Genomic DNA, 17117 nt, shown 5'->3' on the forward strand with positions numbered 1-17117 from the left:
CTTTTGTTTCTGCTCTGTCAAACTATCTAACCCTCCTGTCTGTCTGTCTGTCTGTCTGTCTATCTATCTGTCTGTCTGTCTATCTATCTGTCTGTCTGTCTGTCTGTCTATCTATCTGTCTGTCTGTCTATCTATCTGTCTGTCTGTCTGTCTGTCTATCTGTCCCTGCATTTGTCCGTTTGTCCACCATTCCATCTGCCTTTCTATCAATCAATCTATCTATCTATCTATCTGTCTGTCTGTCTGTCTGTCTGTCTGAGGATGAAGAGAAGACCATAACAAGAAGATTAAAGCAAGTGTCCAATTAAGGTAAGCAGTCGAGTTAAATCTTTCCAGGTGCTTCAAGACGTAAGGGAAGGAAGGAAAGAAGGAAGGAAGGAGAGAGGAAAGGAAGGAGGGAAGGATTGGTTAGTTAGGTCTTGCATGATGTCGAGGAGAGAAGGAAGGAAGGAAGGAAGGAAGGAAGGAAGAAAGGAGAGAGGAAAGGAAGGAGGGAAGAATTGGTTAGTTAGGTCTTGCATGATGTCGAGGAGAGAAGGAAGTAAGGAAGGAAAAGGAAGGAAGGAAGGAGAGAGAAAAGGAAGGAGGGAAGGATTGGTTAGTTAGGTCTTGCATGATGTCGAGGAGAGAAGGAAAATGAATGAATGAATGAATGAAGGAAGGAAGGAAGGAAGAAAATAAAAAAAGAAGAGACGAAGGAAGGTTTGGTTAGTTAGTTAGTTAAGGAATGAATGAATGAAGGAAGGATGGAAGAGAGGAATGGAAGAAGAATGAAGTAAAAGAAAGAAAGAGAAGAAAGAAGGAAAGAAAGAATGAAGGAAGGATAAACCGAAGAAGAAAGAAAGAAAGGAAGGAAGGAAGGGAGGCAGGCAGGCAGGAAGGAAGAAAAGGAGGAATAGAAGAAAAGACAAAAACAGAGAGGAAGGAAAGAAAGAAAAAAGGAAAGAAAGAAGAAAAGGAAGAACAGAAGGATGGAGAAAGGAAGGAAAGAAAGAAAGAAACAAACAAAGGATGGATGGAGGAAGGAAGGAAGCACACGTGTAGAAGCTGTAGAAGTGTATGAAGGGGAGCAATTACCTGAAGAGGAGAGAAAAAGTGCTTGGAGAATAGAGTTGAATAAGTCCGGAGATAATGAAGGAGAAGAAAACGGAGAAGGGGTTAAAGGGGACAGGTTTTGAAGGAGAGACTAAAGGAAGATAGGGAAGAAAGACTGATAGGTAGACATAGATAGATGGAAGATGGGGAAGATAAATAGATAGATAGATAGATAAACATAATGAAATATTGTAAAAGAAAGGAAGATGATATAGAAGGAATGACAGAATAAATGAATGAAAGTAAAAAAGAAAGGAAGATGATATAGGTAAGAAGTAGAAGTGAAAGAGGAGGAGGAGGAGTAGGAGAAGAGATGAGAAGAAAGAAAGAACGAAGGAAAGATAGACAGAATAAATGAATGAAAGTAGATGGGAAAGAAGATACTAAAGAAAGAATAAAAAGTAAGAAGAGAAAGGGAAGGAGAAGAAGGTGGAGAAAGTGCAGCAGAACGGAAGAAAGAAAGAAGGAAAAAAGAAAGAAAAGACAATAAATGAAGGAATAAAGAACGGAAGGAGGACAATATAAAAGAAAAAAGGGGTAAGAAGGAGAAAAGAAAGAGAAGAAGGATGAGGAGAATGAGGAGAAGAGAGATCAGATGGCTGGACTTCGTAGGGTCCCAACGTACCTGAAGAAGGGCGGCGTCTCGGTCCGCTCGATGACACAGTTGAGGGTCTCCACGGTGCCCATCTCCGCCATCAGCTCCTCCACCAGGCGGTCAGGACGGGCGCGCGCCACGTACACGATCACCCGCTTGGCCTGCACGGGAACACGAACACACGGACATCAGAACACGGAAGGGAAACAGGGACACGCGAGAAGATAACAACAGGAATGGGGTGGACACGGTGAAGTACGAGGACAGATACCCGAGGAGGACAGGTTAGATTTTTCTTTTACTTTTCATTGTTTCTTTTGCAGTCTTGGGCCGCTTTCACAGTAGTTTTGTTTGTGTTGATCGTTACCAATGGCGGCGATCGACGCTATAGTATTTTCACGTAAAAGTAGCCGATGGGGTAGTGGCGGCTGCGGGGTTAGCCTAGCCCCGCACCTTGCTACACACTCAACACCTCTCGCTACCTCTGCAGCCGCCACTACTCCATCGGCCAGTTTCACGTGGAAAACTATAGCGTCGATCGCCGCCATTGGTAACGATCAAGACAAACAAAACGACTGTGAAAGCCGCCCTTCATCTAACCCTGTGTCACTAAGGGTGCTATCTTATACCTGGGGCTATATTCTTGCTTGGTTTGTTTGTAAGTATAATGTAAATATAATTAAGTATAAGTGATTAATTTAACTTTGTTGTTCGTCACTAAATGCTGTCACCCCTTCTTTTGGTGACGTAACAACACAAACACAAGAGGACACTAGAACAGAGAGCGGAAGAATTGGACACACGCAAGATATGATCGGACACATATCCACGCAAGGTATAAGGTAATTAGCATAGAGGAACATAATAAACACAAGCGGGAAGACATTTAAACACAGAGAATACCAGGAACGGACACACAGACACACGGAAATAAAGAACTCCACACTCGAACGCGACATAAGAAGATTAACACATACATAAGAACACATAATACGGGAGGAACGGACACACGCACACACACGAGGATATAATAACACAAAGAGAAAATAAACACAAAAAAACACGATAGAAAATTATAAAACGCCCTGAGGAAACTGAGAAAGGGACATTAAAACCAGGGATGAAATATTGGAACAGGAAAGAAAAACAATTATATTCTTCAAAAAGTCATTAACATCAGAGGGAAGGGAAAGAAAAAAGAAAGATAAGAATAAGAAAGAAAATGAAGAGAAGGAGGAGGAGGAGGAGGAGGAGATGGCGACAGAGATGAAAGAGAAGCATGAAATAAGTAAGGGAGGAGGAGGAGGAGGAGAAATAAGATAGGACAGAGGAGTTTGGAGAAAGAGAGGAGAGAAGCTTAAGACGGGGAAGTAAAAAAAAGAAAAAAAAGAAAAGAAAAAAAGAAAAAGACAAACGAGAAGAGAAAAGGAAGACAGATTAAAGGAAAGTCACTGAAGGAGGAGGAAGAGGAGGAGGAGGAGGAGACGGAGGAGGAAAAGGGCAATTAAATTCTATACATATTGCGAAAGTTAAGTAAGAGATTCTAATAATATGCAAACGGGCTATTTAAAGACACCCACCCACCCACCCACACCCACACACACCCACCCATCCACACCCACACCCACCCACCCACCCACACACACACACTGAATGGACGTCACGAATGTTTTAATTTTAGAAGATTTAGAAGGCGTTATTATCATTATTATTATTATTATTATTATTATTATTATTATTATTATTATCATTGTTATTGTTGTTGTTGTTGTTGTTCTTGTCTAAGGGGAGTTGAAAGGGAATTGGATCCTCTTCTAAATTCTCCTCCTCTATAAAAAGGTCACACAATATCTAAATGGGATCTCGCGTGCGTTCTGAATCCTTTATGGCCGTGTTACGATGCTCAGCTGTTTACGACCACCACTATAAGCACTAAACGGTAAACAAAAGGACAGCAATATTATCTGTCGCCGAAGTCCTGTTACATATATCAAAGTTTTTCCTCTTATTGCGTAGTGAAGGTAATATGGTCGAGTTCAATGGTGGTCTAATATCAATCACTAAATTCCTGTGACAAAGATCAAGGTTTTTCTCATTATTTCGAACTTGTTTTCTTATGATGTGAGTGAGTCTAGTTGTATAGAGAAATAGAAAAATGGAACAAGGAAGGAAAGAAAGAAAGAAGGGAAAGAGAAGAAAAAGGAGGAATAGAGAAATGGAAAAGGAAGGAAAGGAAGGAAAGAAAGAAAGAAAGGAAAGAGAAGAAAAAGGAGGAATAGAGAAATGGAAAAGGAAGGAAAGGAAGGAAAGAAAGAAAGAAAGGAAAGAGAAGAAAAAGGAGGAATAGAGAAATGGAAAAGGAAGGAAAGGAAGGAAAGAAAGAAAGAAAGGAAAGAGAAGAAAAAGGAGGAATAGAGAAATGGAAAAGGAAGGAAAGGAAGGAAAGAAAGAAAGAAAGGAAAGAGAAGAAAAAGGAGGAATAGAGAAATGGAAATGGAACAAGGAAGGAAAGAAAGAAAGAAAGGAAAGAGAAGAAAAAGAAGGAATAGAGAAATGGTAAAGGAAGGAAAGGAAGGAAAGAAAGAAAGAAAGGAAAGAGAAGAAAAAGGAGGAATAGAGAAATGGAAAAGGAAGGAAAGGAAGGAAAGAAAGAAAGAAAGGAAAGAGAAGCAAAAGGAGGAATAGAGAAATGGAAAAGGAAGGAAAGGAAGGAAAGAAAGAAAGGAAAGAGAGAAGAAAAAGGAAGAATAGAGGAATATTTTTGGTTTATTCTTAGTTTCTCCTACATTTCGTATTATTGTTGAATTAAGTCGATGGTTGGTATCATTTCTCTGTCAGCTAAGTTTTTTTTTTTATTCCTTCGTTTTCTTGAAGTAGTTTTTGTTCTGTTTCTGTGTCCTCTTTCAAGCTTTTGTACTACTGTTGAATTAAGTCGATGGTTGGTCTCATTTCTCTGACAGCCAAGTTTTTTTTTCATTCTTTCGTTTTCTTTAAGTAGTTTTTGTTCTGTTTCTGTGTTCTTTTTCAAGCTTTCGTATTACCATTGAATTAAGTCGATGGTTGGTTCTTATTTCTGTCAGCTAGGTTTTTTTTTATTCCTTCGTTTTCTTGTAGTAGTTTTTGTTCTATTCCTACGTGTTCTCTTTCAATTCGTCCTACGGCAGAAATACGGTGATAATTTGATCCACATTTCTCTGTGAACTCCGTATTTTTTGTTAATTCTTTGGTTTTCTTTGTGTATTTCTGTCTTATTTATACGTTTTCTCTAAGTATTTTTGTTCTTCTCTAAAAGTTTCCTCTCTAATTTCTCACTAACACAGAAAATAAGTCACTAGTCTTTCCATATTTCGTCCTTCTACAAAAATAAGTCACTAGTCTTTCCATATTTCGTCCTTCTACAAAAATAAGTCACTAGTCTTTCCATATTTCGTCCTTCTACAAAAATAAGTCGCTAGTCTTTCCATATTTCGTCCTTCTACAAAAAATAATTCACTATTTTTCCCATATTTCGTCCTTCTACAAAAAATGTCACTAGTTTCCCCATTTTTCTCCGTCAACCAAGTATTTCTGCTCCATTCCAAGTTTCTTCTCTACATATAAGTTAAGTTAATAGTTTTTCATTCCTTTCTTCCTTCTTTCACTCCTTCCTCTTCTCTTCAGTTTCTTCTTTAACTTCCTTTTTATTTTCTTCACTTCTTCCTTCTCTTTCTAGTTCCTGTTTTAGCTTTCTTCCTTTTCCTTCCTTCTTTCGGTATTTATGTATGTAATTTCTTATCTACTCAACTATCTATCTATCTATCTAGGAACGCAATATATTCCTCCCTTAACATCATATTTCTGGTCCTATGACTCTCCAATAAGCTGTTTTGCCGCCTCGTCGCCTTCTCGTTAATGAAACCACACCATAGTAAACAAAAGCCAGGGCCAAGGCGTCGAAGATGATTTACATATTTTACTTGGAAAGGCGTACCATGTGTGTGTGTGTGTGTGTGTGTGTGTGTGTGTGTGTACGGACCGAGGGAAGACTGAGCAAGGCGTCGGATAAAGGGGAAACTTTCTTAATCTTAAACTCCTTCCAAAATTGTGACGCCGTTGCTAAGGCGGGTCACACATACACACACACACACAGAGAGAGAGAGAGAGAGAGAGAGAGAGAGAGAGAGAGAGAGAGAGAGAGAGAGAGAGAGAGAGAGAGAGAGAGAGAGAGAGAGAGAGAGAGAGAGAGAGAGAGAGAGAGAGAGAGAGAGAGAGAGAGAGAGAGAGAGAGAGAGAGAGAGAGAGAGAGAGAGAGAGAGAGAGAGAGAGAGAGAGAGAGAGAGAGAGAGAGAGAGAGAGAGAGAGAGAGAGAGAGAGAGAGAGAGAGAGAGAGAGAGAGAGAGAGAGAGAGAGAGAGAGAGATCCAAGAGTCGTGAGGGAAGTGACATGACGTTGAGGAAGAGGAGCAAGAGGAGGAGGAACTACGAAGCGATACAAGAGAAGAAGAGGAAGCGATACACGTCAGAAGAAGAAAAGGAAGGAGAAGAAGGAGAAGGAGAAGGAGGAGAAGAAGGGTGGAAAGTAATAAATGTTTGATATAAGGAAGAATAAAAGGAGAGAGAGGTTTAAGAAAGTAGAGTTGGATCTGTGAAGAGGAAGGAGGAGGAGGAGAATGAGGAGGAGGAGAAGAAGAAGGGTGGAAAGTAATAAATGTGTGATATAAGGAAGAATAAAAGGAGAGAGAGGTGTGAGAAAGAAGAGTTGGATCTGTTAAGAGTTTGAAGGCAATAGACGTTATGAAAAGAAGAAGAAGAACAGGAACAAGAGGAACAAGAATAAGAACAAGAATAAAAAGATGAAGGGGGAAAAGAAGAAAAGAAAGTGAAACAGAATAATGATAATAAGAAAAAGAAGGTTAAGTTGTAGAAGAAGAAGAAGAAGAAGAACAAGAACAAGAAGAACAAGAAAAACAAGAAAATAGGTAAAGATAAATAAGAAAAGAAAGTGAAGAAAGAAGAAAAGAAGAAAACAAAACGAAGAAGCAGAGAGAGACAGCGCTAGGGTACACACACACACACACACACACACACACACACACACACACACACACACACACACACGAGATTTCCCACATTAACTGCCCATCACTACCCTGAACTGTATCATTTTTGGCTCAGAATTTTCCGTTCCACATTTTTTTAACTCATTTCCACCGCCACTTTTCCTTAATTCTTCGTTCACTTACCAACACATGACTGCCTGACTCTCCCTCTTTTCATAATGCATCGTCCCATCACTACCCTGAACTGTATCATTTTTGGCTCAGAATTTTCCGTCCCCCTTTTTTCTTTAACTCATTTCCACCGCCACTTTCTCTTAATTCTTCGTTCACTTACCAACACATGACTGCCTGACTCTCCCTCTTTTCATAATGCATCGTCCCATCACTACCCTGAACTGTATCATTTTTGGCTCAGAATTTTCCGTTCCACTTTTTTAAAACTCATTTCCACCGCCACTTTTCCTTAATTCTTCGTTCACTTACTAACACATGACTGACTAACTCTTCCTCTTTCCATAATGTATCGTCCCATCACTACCCTGAACTGTATCATTTTTGGCTCAGAATTTTCCGTCCCCCTTTTTTCTTTAACTAATTTCCACGGCCACTTTCTCTTAATTCTTCGTTCACTTGCCAACACCTGACTGACTAACTCTTCCTCTTTCCATAATGTATCGTCCTATCACCACCACTCTTTACTTAGCAACTCTTAGAAAACAATTGCGAGTACTAAATATTATGGGAGAGTTTCAATGAGTTTCGTTCACCCGGAAAGCTTATAACACCTGACTGACTGACTCTTTCTCTTCTCATAATGCATCGTCCTATCACCACCGCCCTTTACTTAGCAACTCTTAGAAAGCAATTACGAGTACTAAACATTATGGGAGAGTTTCAGCAAGTTTCGTTCACCCGGGTAGCTTATAAGGAAAGAGGTGTCAGAATTCTTCGTCCTCCGGGATATGAAATGACTTATGCATCACTGGCTGTTTTGTTTGTTTCGTGTTAGTTTCGTGTGTTTCAGAATGTTTCGTGTTGCAAAATGTATCACTCACTTTTTATTTGTTGTTTCATATTGCTTCGTTTGAATGGGAATAACACTTTGGGATATTTCTTTTTCTTTTTTTAGTTTCAGAATGTTTCGCACGCATTTACTTGGTTTCAGAATGTATCACTCACTTGCTACTTGTTATCATGGTTGTTTCATATTGTTTCATCTGCATGGGAACAAGACTGTAATGCTTTTTTTTTTAGTTTCAGAATGTTTCGCACGCATTTACTTAGTTTCAGAATGTATCACTCACTTGCTACTTGTTATCATGGTTGTTTCATATTGTTTCATCTGCATGGGAACAAGACTGTAATGCTTTTTTCTTAGTTTCAGAATGTTTCGCACGCATTTACTTAGTTTCAGAATGTATCACTCACTTGCTACTTGTTATCATGGTTGTTTCATATTGTTTCATCTGCATGGGAACAAGACTGTAATGCTTTTTTTTTAGTTTCAGAATGTTTCGCACGCATTTGCCTTGTTTCATAAAGTTTCGCGTTTCAGAATGTATCGCACACTTCTTGCTATCACGGTTGTTTCATATTGCTTCGATTGTATAGGATGAACACTCTTTGAGACGTTTATTTAGTTTTAGAATGATTCGTCCGCACTAATACATGTTTTTTTCGTGTTCCAGAATGTATCACTCGCTACTTATCATGGGTGTGTTTGATATTGTTTCGTTTGTATGGGAACAATACTATGATGTTTTTTTTATGGTTTCAGAATGTTTCGTGCCCACGAATACATGTCTTTTTACCGCGTTTCATAAAGTTTCGTGACCCGGACTCTCTATCATTCACGGTAATGTGTTTTCTGCGTGTTTCAAAAAGTTTCGTTCACGCGGAATTAAAAAGACTGGGTGTGAACGATCATTTCCGGTTCATATCTCTTCCCTTTAACCAACCTCGGGAAACCACACACACACACACACACACACACACACACACACACACACACACGATGCATTTTTTCTTTTTTTTTATTTTTATTTTTCCACTTGCATTTCCTCTTCACCATAGATACCAGTCTCTCTCTCTCTCTCTCTCTCATTTTTCGGATAATTAGGTAAAAATGTTTAATATTCCTCGCCAATTGATGTAAGATACTGTTTAGTGTGTCTGTCTGTCTGTCTGTATGTATGTGTGTATGTATGTGTATATGTATGTATGTATGTATGTATGTATGTATGTGTATATTTGCTTCCTTCCTTCTCTTCCTTTTCTCTTCTATTCATTCATTTTAGCTTCCTTTCCTTTCCTTCTATTATCTGATCTTCTTTCTTCTCTCTTTCTTGTTCCTCTTTAATCTTCCTTTCTCTTCCTTCCTTCCTTTTCTCTTCTATTCCTTTTTTTAGCTTCCTTTTGTTCTCTTCACTTCTTCCTTCTCTGTTTCTAGTTCCTCTTCCTTCCTTCCTTCTTTCCTTTCCTTTCCTTCTATTATCTGATTGTCTTTCTTTTCTCTTTCTAGTTCCTCTTTTCTCTTTCTTTCTCTTCCTTCCTTCCTTTCCTTTTCTCTTCTATTCCTTCTTTCGCTTCCTTTCCTTCTTCCTTCTCTGTTTCTAGTTACTCTTCCTTCCTTCCTTCTTTCGGTAATCATGTATGTAATTTTCCTATCTATTCATCTTTCTATTAATCTATCTATCTATTTAACAACCTATCCATCCATTCACAAATACATCTACCTATCTATCGTATGCTATTGTTATCTATCTATCTATCTATCTAACAATCTATCCATCCATTCACAAATACATCTACCTATCTATCGTATGCTATTGTTATCTATCTGTCTATCTATCTATCTATCTACCTACCAACCTACCTGTCCTAATCACCTTACCTGTTCCCCCAATCTCCAATCAATCGGTCTAGAGGTGGAAGAGCACTCAAGACTTTCTCCCTTCACTTATATCTAACGAGTCTGTCTGTCTGTCTGTCTGTCACGCACGCACCACGGACGAGGAGGAGGAGGTGGAGGAAGTGGTTTGGTGGAGGGGGTACTTGGGTATTTACTTTACATGGTTGAGTGGATGTGGAGGCAGGTGGAAGAGAGAGAGAGAGAGAGAGAGAGAGAGAGAGAGAGAGAGAGAGAGAGAGAGAGAGAGAGAGATGATGGTGGTGGTGGTTATCTACGTCAATCATTCAAGCGTTTTTCTTCTCCCTCTCTTTCTTTCTCTTCTTCCTTCTCTCCCTTTTTTCTTCCTTAATTCCCTTCTTTTGCTCCTTCTCCCTTCTCTCTTTCTCTCTTTTCCTCACTTCCTTCTTTTGTTCATTCTCTCTCTCTCTCTCTCTCTCTCTCTCTCTCTCTCTCTCTCTCTCTCTCTCTCTCTCTCTTCTTCCTTCCTTTCTTCAGCTCCTCCTTTCGCCCTCAACTTCTATTATCTGATCTTCCTTTTTGCTTCCTTTCTTTTATTTTTTTTCTCTTCTTTCCTCCCTTTTCTCTTTTCTATTCCTTTCTTTCTCCACTCCTTACTTTTTCTTTAATTTCTCTTCGTTAGCTTCCTTTCCCTTTCTTCACTCCCCCCCCTCTCTCTCTCTCTCTCTCTCTCTCTCTCGTCGTAACCTGAGAAACACGGACACGGTAGGAATTTTTAGAGCACTTTAAGCGGTCCGGTGAGGGTCAGTCCTTACTCATCTTGTCCTATTGTTGGCATGTGTGTTCTGCCCCTCTCCTCATCCTCCTCCGCCTTCCTCTTCCTGCTCCACTGTCCTTCCTCCTCCTCCCTTACTCTTCCTCTTCCTCCTTTTCACCTCCTACTCCTCTTCAGCATCCTTGGTCTTTCCCCATATCTCCTCTTTCCTAAATGCTTCTTCGCTTCTCTTTCCTCTTCCTCCTCCTCCTCCTCCTCCTCCTCTCGACTGCTCCTTCCTCCTCCTCCTCCTCCTTCTCCTCCCTAACCCTTCCTTGGTCTTTCCTCCATCAAACGTCCCTCACTTCTCTTTCTTCCTCCTCCTTCTCCTCTTCCTCCTCCTCCTCCTCTCATTTTTCTTCCTCCCTTCTCCCAAATCCTCCATCATCCTTTTCCATTTTCATCCTTTCTCTTCCCCTTACTCATTCTTCCTCATGCCTCCTCCTCCTCCTCCTCTTCCTTCTTCCTCTACCTCTTCCTTCCTTCTTTCCTTCATTCTTTTGGTAAGCTTCAATTTATTCCCTTCTTTCGGCTTTCTTTCTATTCACCCAATCTTTTTTCTCTCTCTTCCTCCTTCCTTCTTTCCTTCCTTCCCTCCTATTCTTCCTTCCTTCTTTCCTTCATTCTTTTGGTAAGCTTCAATTTTTTCCCTTCCTTCCTTCGGCTGTCTTTCTATTCAACCAATCTTTTTTCTCTCTTCCTCCTTACTTCAGCCACTCACTAACATATTCAACCAGTCTGTTCAATTGAAAAAGGTCCCGGAAGACTGGAAGATGGCGAACGTAACACCAATTTTCAAAAAAGGAGACAAAAGCGTTGCATTAAACTACAGGCCCATAAGTTTGACATCAGTGGCAGGAAAAATACTCGAAAAGATTATTAGAGACAAACTTGTTAAGTTTCTAGAAGACAATAATGTAATCTCCGACACCCAGCATGGCTTCAGAAACAAGCGCTCCTGCCTAACGAATTTATTAGACTTCTTCCAAGGTATATATAAGAACTGGGATGCCCACATCCCCAGTGATGTTATATACCTGGACTTTCAGAAAGCCTTCGACAAGGTACCGCACGAGCGACTCCTTAAGAAACTGCACTCGGCGGGCATTGGAGCCAATCTGATCGCGTGGATAAGACATTGGCTCACCGACAGAAAACAACGAGTACTACTCAACGGACAGCCTTCCGATTGGCTTCCAGTCACTAGTGGAGTGCCTCAAGGGTCAGTGCTGGGACCCATTCTTTTCATCATATATATCAACGACCTCGAATCAGGACTGAAATCCACAATATCGAAATTTGCTGATGACACTAAGGTGGGGGGAAAGGCCCTCACAAAGACCGACTGCGAAATCATTCAGAAAGACCTCAATCACATTATCGAATGGTCGGAAAAATGGCAAATGTCCTTTAATGTTGACAAATGCAAAGTCATGCACATTGGGTCCAGAAATAGTAACCACTCATACATCATGAATGGGAGACCTATGGAAGCGATGCAGGAGGAATAGGATCTTGGAGTCACTATCAGCAGTGACCTGTAACAAGCGAATCACTGTAAAAAGCATACAACAAAGCCAACACTATGCTCGGGTTCATAGCGAGGAACTTCGAGTGTAAAACGCCAGACGTGATGCTATCCTTGTATAATTCCATGGTAAGACCGCACCTCGAGTATGCAGTACAGTTCTGGTCTCCTAATTACAGAAAGGACATTGATTTACTGGAAAGGATTCAGCGACGCGCCACGAAAATGATACCAACCTTAAGGGCTCAACCGTACGAGGAACGACTCAAGCGACTCAATCTCTTTACATTAGAGAAGAGACGCCTACGAGGAGATATGATTCAAGTCTTCAAGTATCTGAAAAAATTCAATAACGTCGATTACTCCAATTTCTTTGAATTGCAAACCAACCTAAGAACTAGAAATAACGGTTTACCCATTCAGTCTAGTCGATGTAACACAGACATCGGAAGGAGTTTCTTTTCAAACCGAGTCATCCGTCACTGGAACAATCTTCCTTCAGAAGTAGTAAATGCGAATACTATCAACTCCTTCAAATATAGAATCGACCGTCACTTCGCTGCGTCGGGAGTAAACTGAATATTGAGTTGCTTTCATCTGCTCCTCAATATCGAGGTGCTTTCATCTACTCCTCAATGTCGAGGTGCTTTCATCTGCTCCCCAGGCCCCAGGCTGTCGAGCAGATTAAATCACCAAAGCGGGCAACCTCGTAATGAGCCAATAGGCTTTCTGTTGCCTGCGTTTCCATGTTTCCTTCCTTCCTTCCTTCTTTCCTTCATTCTTTTGGTAAGCTTCAATTTTTTCACTTCCTTCGGCTTTCTTTCTATTCAAGCACTCTTTCTCTCTCTCTTCCTTCTTTCCTTCCTTCCTTCCCTCGCTCCTATTCTTCCTTCCTTCTTTCCTTCATTCTTTTCGTAAGCTTCAATTTTTTCCCTTCCTTCCTTCGGCTGTCTTTCTATTCAGCCAATCTTTCTCTCTGTCTTCCTCCTTCTTTCTTTCCTTCTCTCCTATTCTTCCTTCCTTCTTTCCTTCATTCTTTTCGTAAGCTTCAATTTTTTCCCTTCCTTCCTTCGGCTGTCTTTCTATTCAGCCAATCTTTCTCTCTGTCTTCCTCCTTCCTTCTCTCCTAATCTTCCTTCCTTCTTTCCTTCATTCTTTTGGCAAGCTTCAATTTTTTTCCCTTCCTTCCTTCGGCTTTCCTTCTATTCACCCAATCTTTTTATCTTTCTCTCTTCCTCCTTCCTTCTTTCCTTCCTTCCTTCTATACCTCACTTCACTCCTCTCTTCCAACATTCTTCCTAGTTTTCATCCCAGCTCTTCCCTCACTCCGTCTTCTCTTCCTCATACTTAACCCCCCCCCCCCTCCTCCTCCTCCTCCTCCTCCTCTTGACCAGCGTCCACGGCTCTAACGCGCCACTAACACTAATCAATCACGCGAAATGTCAAGCGTCATAGAAGAGACTCAATCAGTGCGCGGCCACAGCTTTCAGGGAGAGAGAGAGAGAGAGAGAGAGAGAGAGAGAGAGAGAGAGAGAGAGAGAGAGAGAGAGAGAGAGAGAGAGAGAGAGAGAGATAACCTTGATACTATAAGCGCCTGCGGGCACAAACACACACACAGTTACGCACACACACACACACACACACACACACACACACACACACACACACACACACACACACACACACACACACACACACTCCCTCTTCTTCCTCCTCCTCCTCCTCTTCAACCCAACACATCCCTTCTCCTCCTCTTCGTTCTCTTCACCCAAAAAACAAATTCTCCCTTTTCCTCCCTTTCTCTCCCTTTTCCTCTTCACCTTCAACACATCTCCCCTCCTTTTCTTCCCTTTATCTTCCTCCTTCCATTCAGTCCAACACATATTCTCTCCTCTACCTTCTTCCTATCTTTCCTTCTACTATCACCCCCCTTCTCCTCCTCCTCCTCCTCACCCCGCCTCCTCTTTTTTCTTCCCTTTTTCTTCCTCCTTCCATTCAGTCCAACACATATTCTCTCCTCTACCTTCTTCCTATCTTCCCTTCTACTATCACCCCTCCTCCTCCTCCTCCTCCTCCTCCTCCTCTTCAGTTTCAAAACATCTCCCCTTTTTTTCTTCCCTTTTTCTTCCTCCTTCCATGCAGTCCAACACATTTTCTCTCCTGTACCTTCCTCATCTCTTCCCTTCTATTACCCCCCTCCTCCTCCTCCTCCTCCCCCCTCCTCCAGTACTCACGTAGGGCAGGAGCTCCGCAGCGGCCATGCCCGTGATGATGAAGAGGTAGCGGATGATGACGCGGAGGTTGTTGGGCCAGCACGTGCAGAGAGCCGCCCACAGCTCCTCCACTTCTTTGGGATGATCCTCGCCCAGCTGAAAGGGAAAGAGAGAGAAAACAATGAAAAAATTAGTAAAAATAATGAAAATATGAGAGGAAAGGGAAGAGAAGTGAAGGAAAGGAAGGGAAGGAAAGGAAAGGGAAGGGAAGGGAAGGGAAGGGAAGGGAACTGAAGGAAAGGAAGGGAAGGAAAGAGAAGGGAAGGGAATGGAACTGAGGGAAAGGAAGCAAGGAAGACGAAAGGAATATTGGAGAGAAGAGAGAGAGAGAGAGAGAGAGAGAGAGAGAGAGAGAGAGAGAGAGAGAGAGAGAGAGAGAGAGAGAGAGAGAGAGAGAGAGAGAGAGAGAGAGAGAGAGAGAGAGAGAGAACAATGAAAAAAAAGGAGTAAAACAAGTAATGAAAATATGGGAGGAAAGAGAAAATCGATAAAAAGGAAGAGGAAGAAAAGAAAGAAAGTATAACCAGGACCAGAATGGGAGGGAAAAAGAAGTGGATAAGTGGAGGAAAGAGGAGAGAATTGGAGGAACAAAAAAAAAAAAAAAAAAAAAAAAAAAAAGGGTAACCAAGGCCAACATAGGAGGGAAAAAGAACCGGATAAGTGGAGGAAAGAAGAGGGAATTGGAGGGAGAGAAAAATATGAATGGAGGACATAAAAGAGAAAGGAGAAAATTGACGGAAATGGAGGAAAAATGAGACTGAGAGAGAGGTAATAAGTGATGAAAGGAAGGAATAGAAGGAAGAATGAATAAAGAAGAAAAGGAGGATAAAGAGAACGAGGAAGCAATCAGGAGGAATAAAGAAAGAGAAAACTGAACAAAGAAAGAAACAGCAAAGGAACAAATTAAAAAGAACCAGAAATAGAAGAGAGAGAGAGAGAGAGAGAGAGAGAGAGAGAGAGAGAGAGAGAGAGAGAGAGAGAGAGAGAGAGAGAGAGAGAGAGAGAAAAAAAGAAAAATAGAGACAGAGAGAGAGAGAGAGAGAGAGAGAGAGAGAATAAGTGACATAAAGGAAGAGGAAAAAAGAAATATTAATCTATGGAAGAAAAAAAAAAGAAAAAAAGAAGAGCGAGAGCGAGACAAAAAAAAAAAAAAGATAATGAAGAAAGATGACGACGGCTGCCCATAAAAAAAAAGAAAAAAAAGAGAAAAGAAAAAAAAAGTCTCCTGGAGATTAATACGATTTTTACAAGTGACAGGAAGAAGAAGAAGAAGAAGAAGAAGGAGAAGAAAAAGAAGAAAAGAAGAAGAAGAAGAAGAAAAATTGATAGTGATATGAAGAAGAAAACGAAGAAAAAGAAGAAGAAGAAAATAAAAAGAAGAAAAAGAAGAAGAAATAGGAGACAATGTTGAGGATAAGAAGAAGAAGAAGAAGAAGAAGAGAGGAAGAAGAAGAAAACGTGAACCACAAAACAGGAAAGAGAAAGATAGAGAAAAGAGAATCACGAAAAAGAGAAAAAAGAGGAAAGAAAAAATAAAGGAACAAAAAATAAGTAAAATAAGAAAAAAGAAAATAATGGAGGAGTAAAAGAGAGAAAATAAAGAAAACAGAGAAAATGAAGAGAAATTGAGGAGATAAAGACCAACAAATTTATCTCACTTTCTTCCATGAGAGAGAGAGAGAGAGAGAGAGAGAGAGAGAGAGAGAGAGAGAGAGAGAGAGAGAGAGAGAGAGAGAGAGAGAGAGAGAGAAAAGCATATGGAAAAAGAGAAAAAGGGAAGCTGTTAAAGGCAGGAAATGACAGAGAGAATAAAGAAGGGAAGGAAGAGTGAGGAGGAGGAGGAGGAGGAGGAGGAGGCGGAGGAGGAAGTCAGAGGATACATTTAAATATTTGATGAGAAGCTTAAAACAGGGACAAGAGAAGATGATGATGATGCAAATAATAATAATAATAATAATAATAATAATAATAATAATAATAATAATAATAATAATAATAGTAGTAGTAGTAGTAGTAGTAGTAGTAGTAGTAGTTAACACCACCACCAACACCACCACCACTACCACCATCACCACCACCACTACCACCACCACCATCACCACCACCGCCAGCAACACCACCACCACCACCACCACCAACAACAACAACAACAACAACGACTACAATAAGAATAATCAAACAAATAAAATATTTATAATTCAAGGAAACAGAACATTATGGATTACAAATGTTCTCTCTCTCTCTCTCTCTCTCTCTCTCTCTCTCTCTCTCTCTCTCATCCTTCCTCCCCTTATCTCTTTGTCTCACCCTTCCTTCCCCTCTCTACCTCCTCTCCCTTTCCCCCTCTCTCCCTCCCTTCCATGTTGACAGGAGAGATTGGGGAAGGGATTGAGGGAGGGAGGAAGGGAGGGACGGAGAGAGGGAGAGAGGAAGGGAAATAATGAGGGGGGAAGAAAAGGAATGAGAAGAGGTAGGGAAGGTAAGAGGAAGGGAAGGGGAGAGGAAGGGAAAGGAAGAGAAAGGGAAGGAGAAAGGAAGGGAAGGAGAGAGAGAGAGAGAGAGAGAGAGAGAGAGAGAGAGAGAGAGAGAGAGAACTTATGATCCTGTTTGTGAATGGTGTGTGTGTGTGCGTATGTTTGTTTCCCTTTATGGAGCCGCGTGTGTTTGTCTGTCTGTTAATCTGTTGGTCTGTCTGTCCATCTCTGTCTATTAATATCCTAGTATATGTCGGTCTGTTGGTGTGTATGTATATTTGTCTCTATCTGTCTGTGTGTATGTATGTATGTATGTATGTACAGTCGACGATTGAGAGTAGTGTCACGGTTTTCAGAATGTTTAGCCTGGTGGCGGTATATGGCAACTATACCACGGTGGCGCATTCACTGGCGATGTTAGTGACGCGTAT

The 17117-nt window shown here is 40.9% G+C and overlaps 1 protein-coding gene across 9 annotated transcripts in view; it reads right to left on the bottom strand.

The window, feature by feature from the left end:
- The window catches only part of LOC127004952 (protein furry-like), a 160651-nt gene that overhangs the window by 30677 nt on the left and 112857 nt on the right, over positions 1-17117 (bottom strand). For all 9 annotated transcript variants that reach the window (XM_050873260.1, XM_050873262.1, XM_050873254.1 and 6 more), the window contains 2 exons: positions 14174-14308; positions 1721-1851 (listed from right to left, as the gene is read on the bottom strand). In XM_050873260.1, coding sequence (XP_050729217.1) covers positions 1721-1851; positions 14174-14308 — 266 coding nt within the window. The remainder of the gene's footprint in view (positions 1-1720; positions 1852-14173; positions 14309-17117) is intronic.

The sequence above is a fragment of the Eriocheir sinensis genome, chromosome 29 (assembly GCF_024679095.1).
Source record: "Eriocheir sinensis breed Jianghai 21 chromosome 29, ASM2467909v1, whole genome shotgun sequence".
NCBI lineage: Eukaryota > Metazoa > Arthropoda > Malacostraca > Decapoda > Varunidae > Eriocheir > Eriocheir sinensis.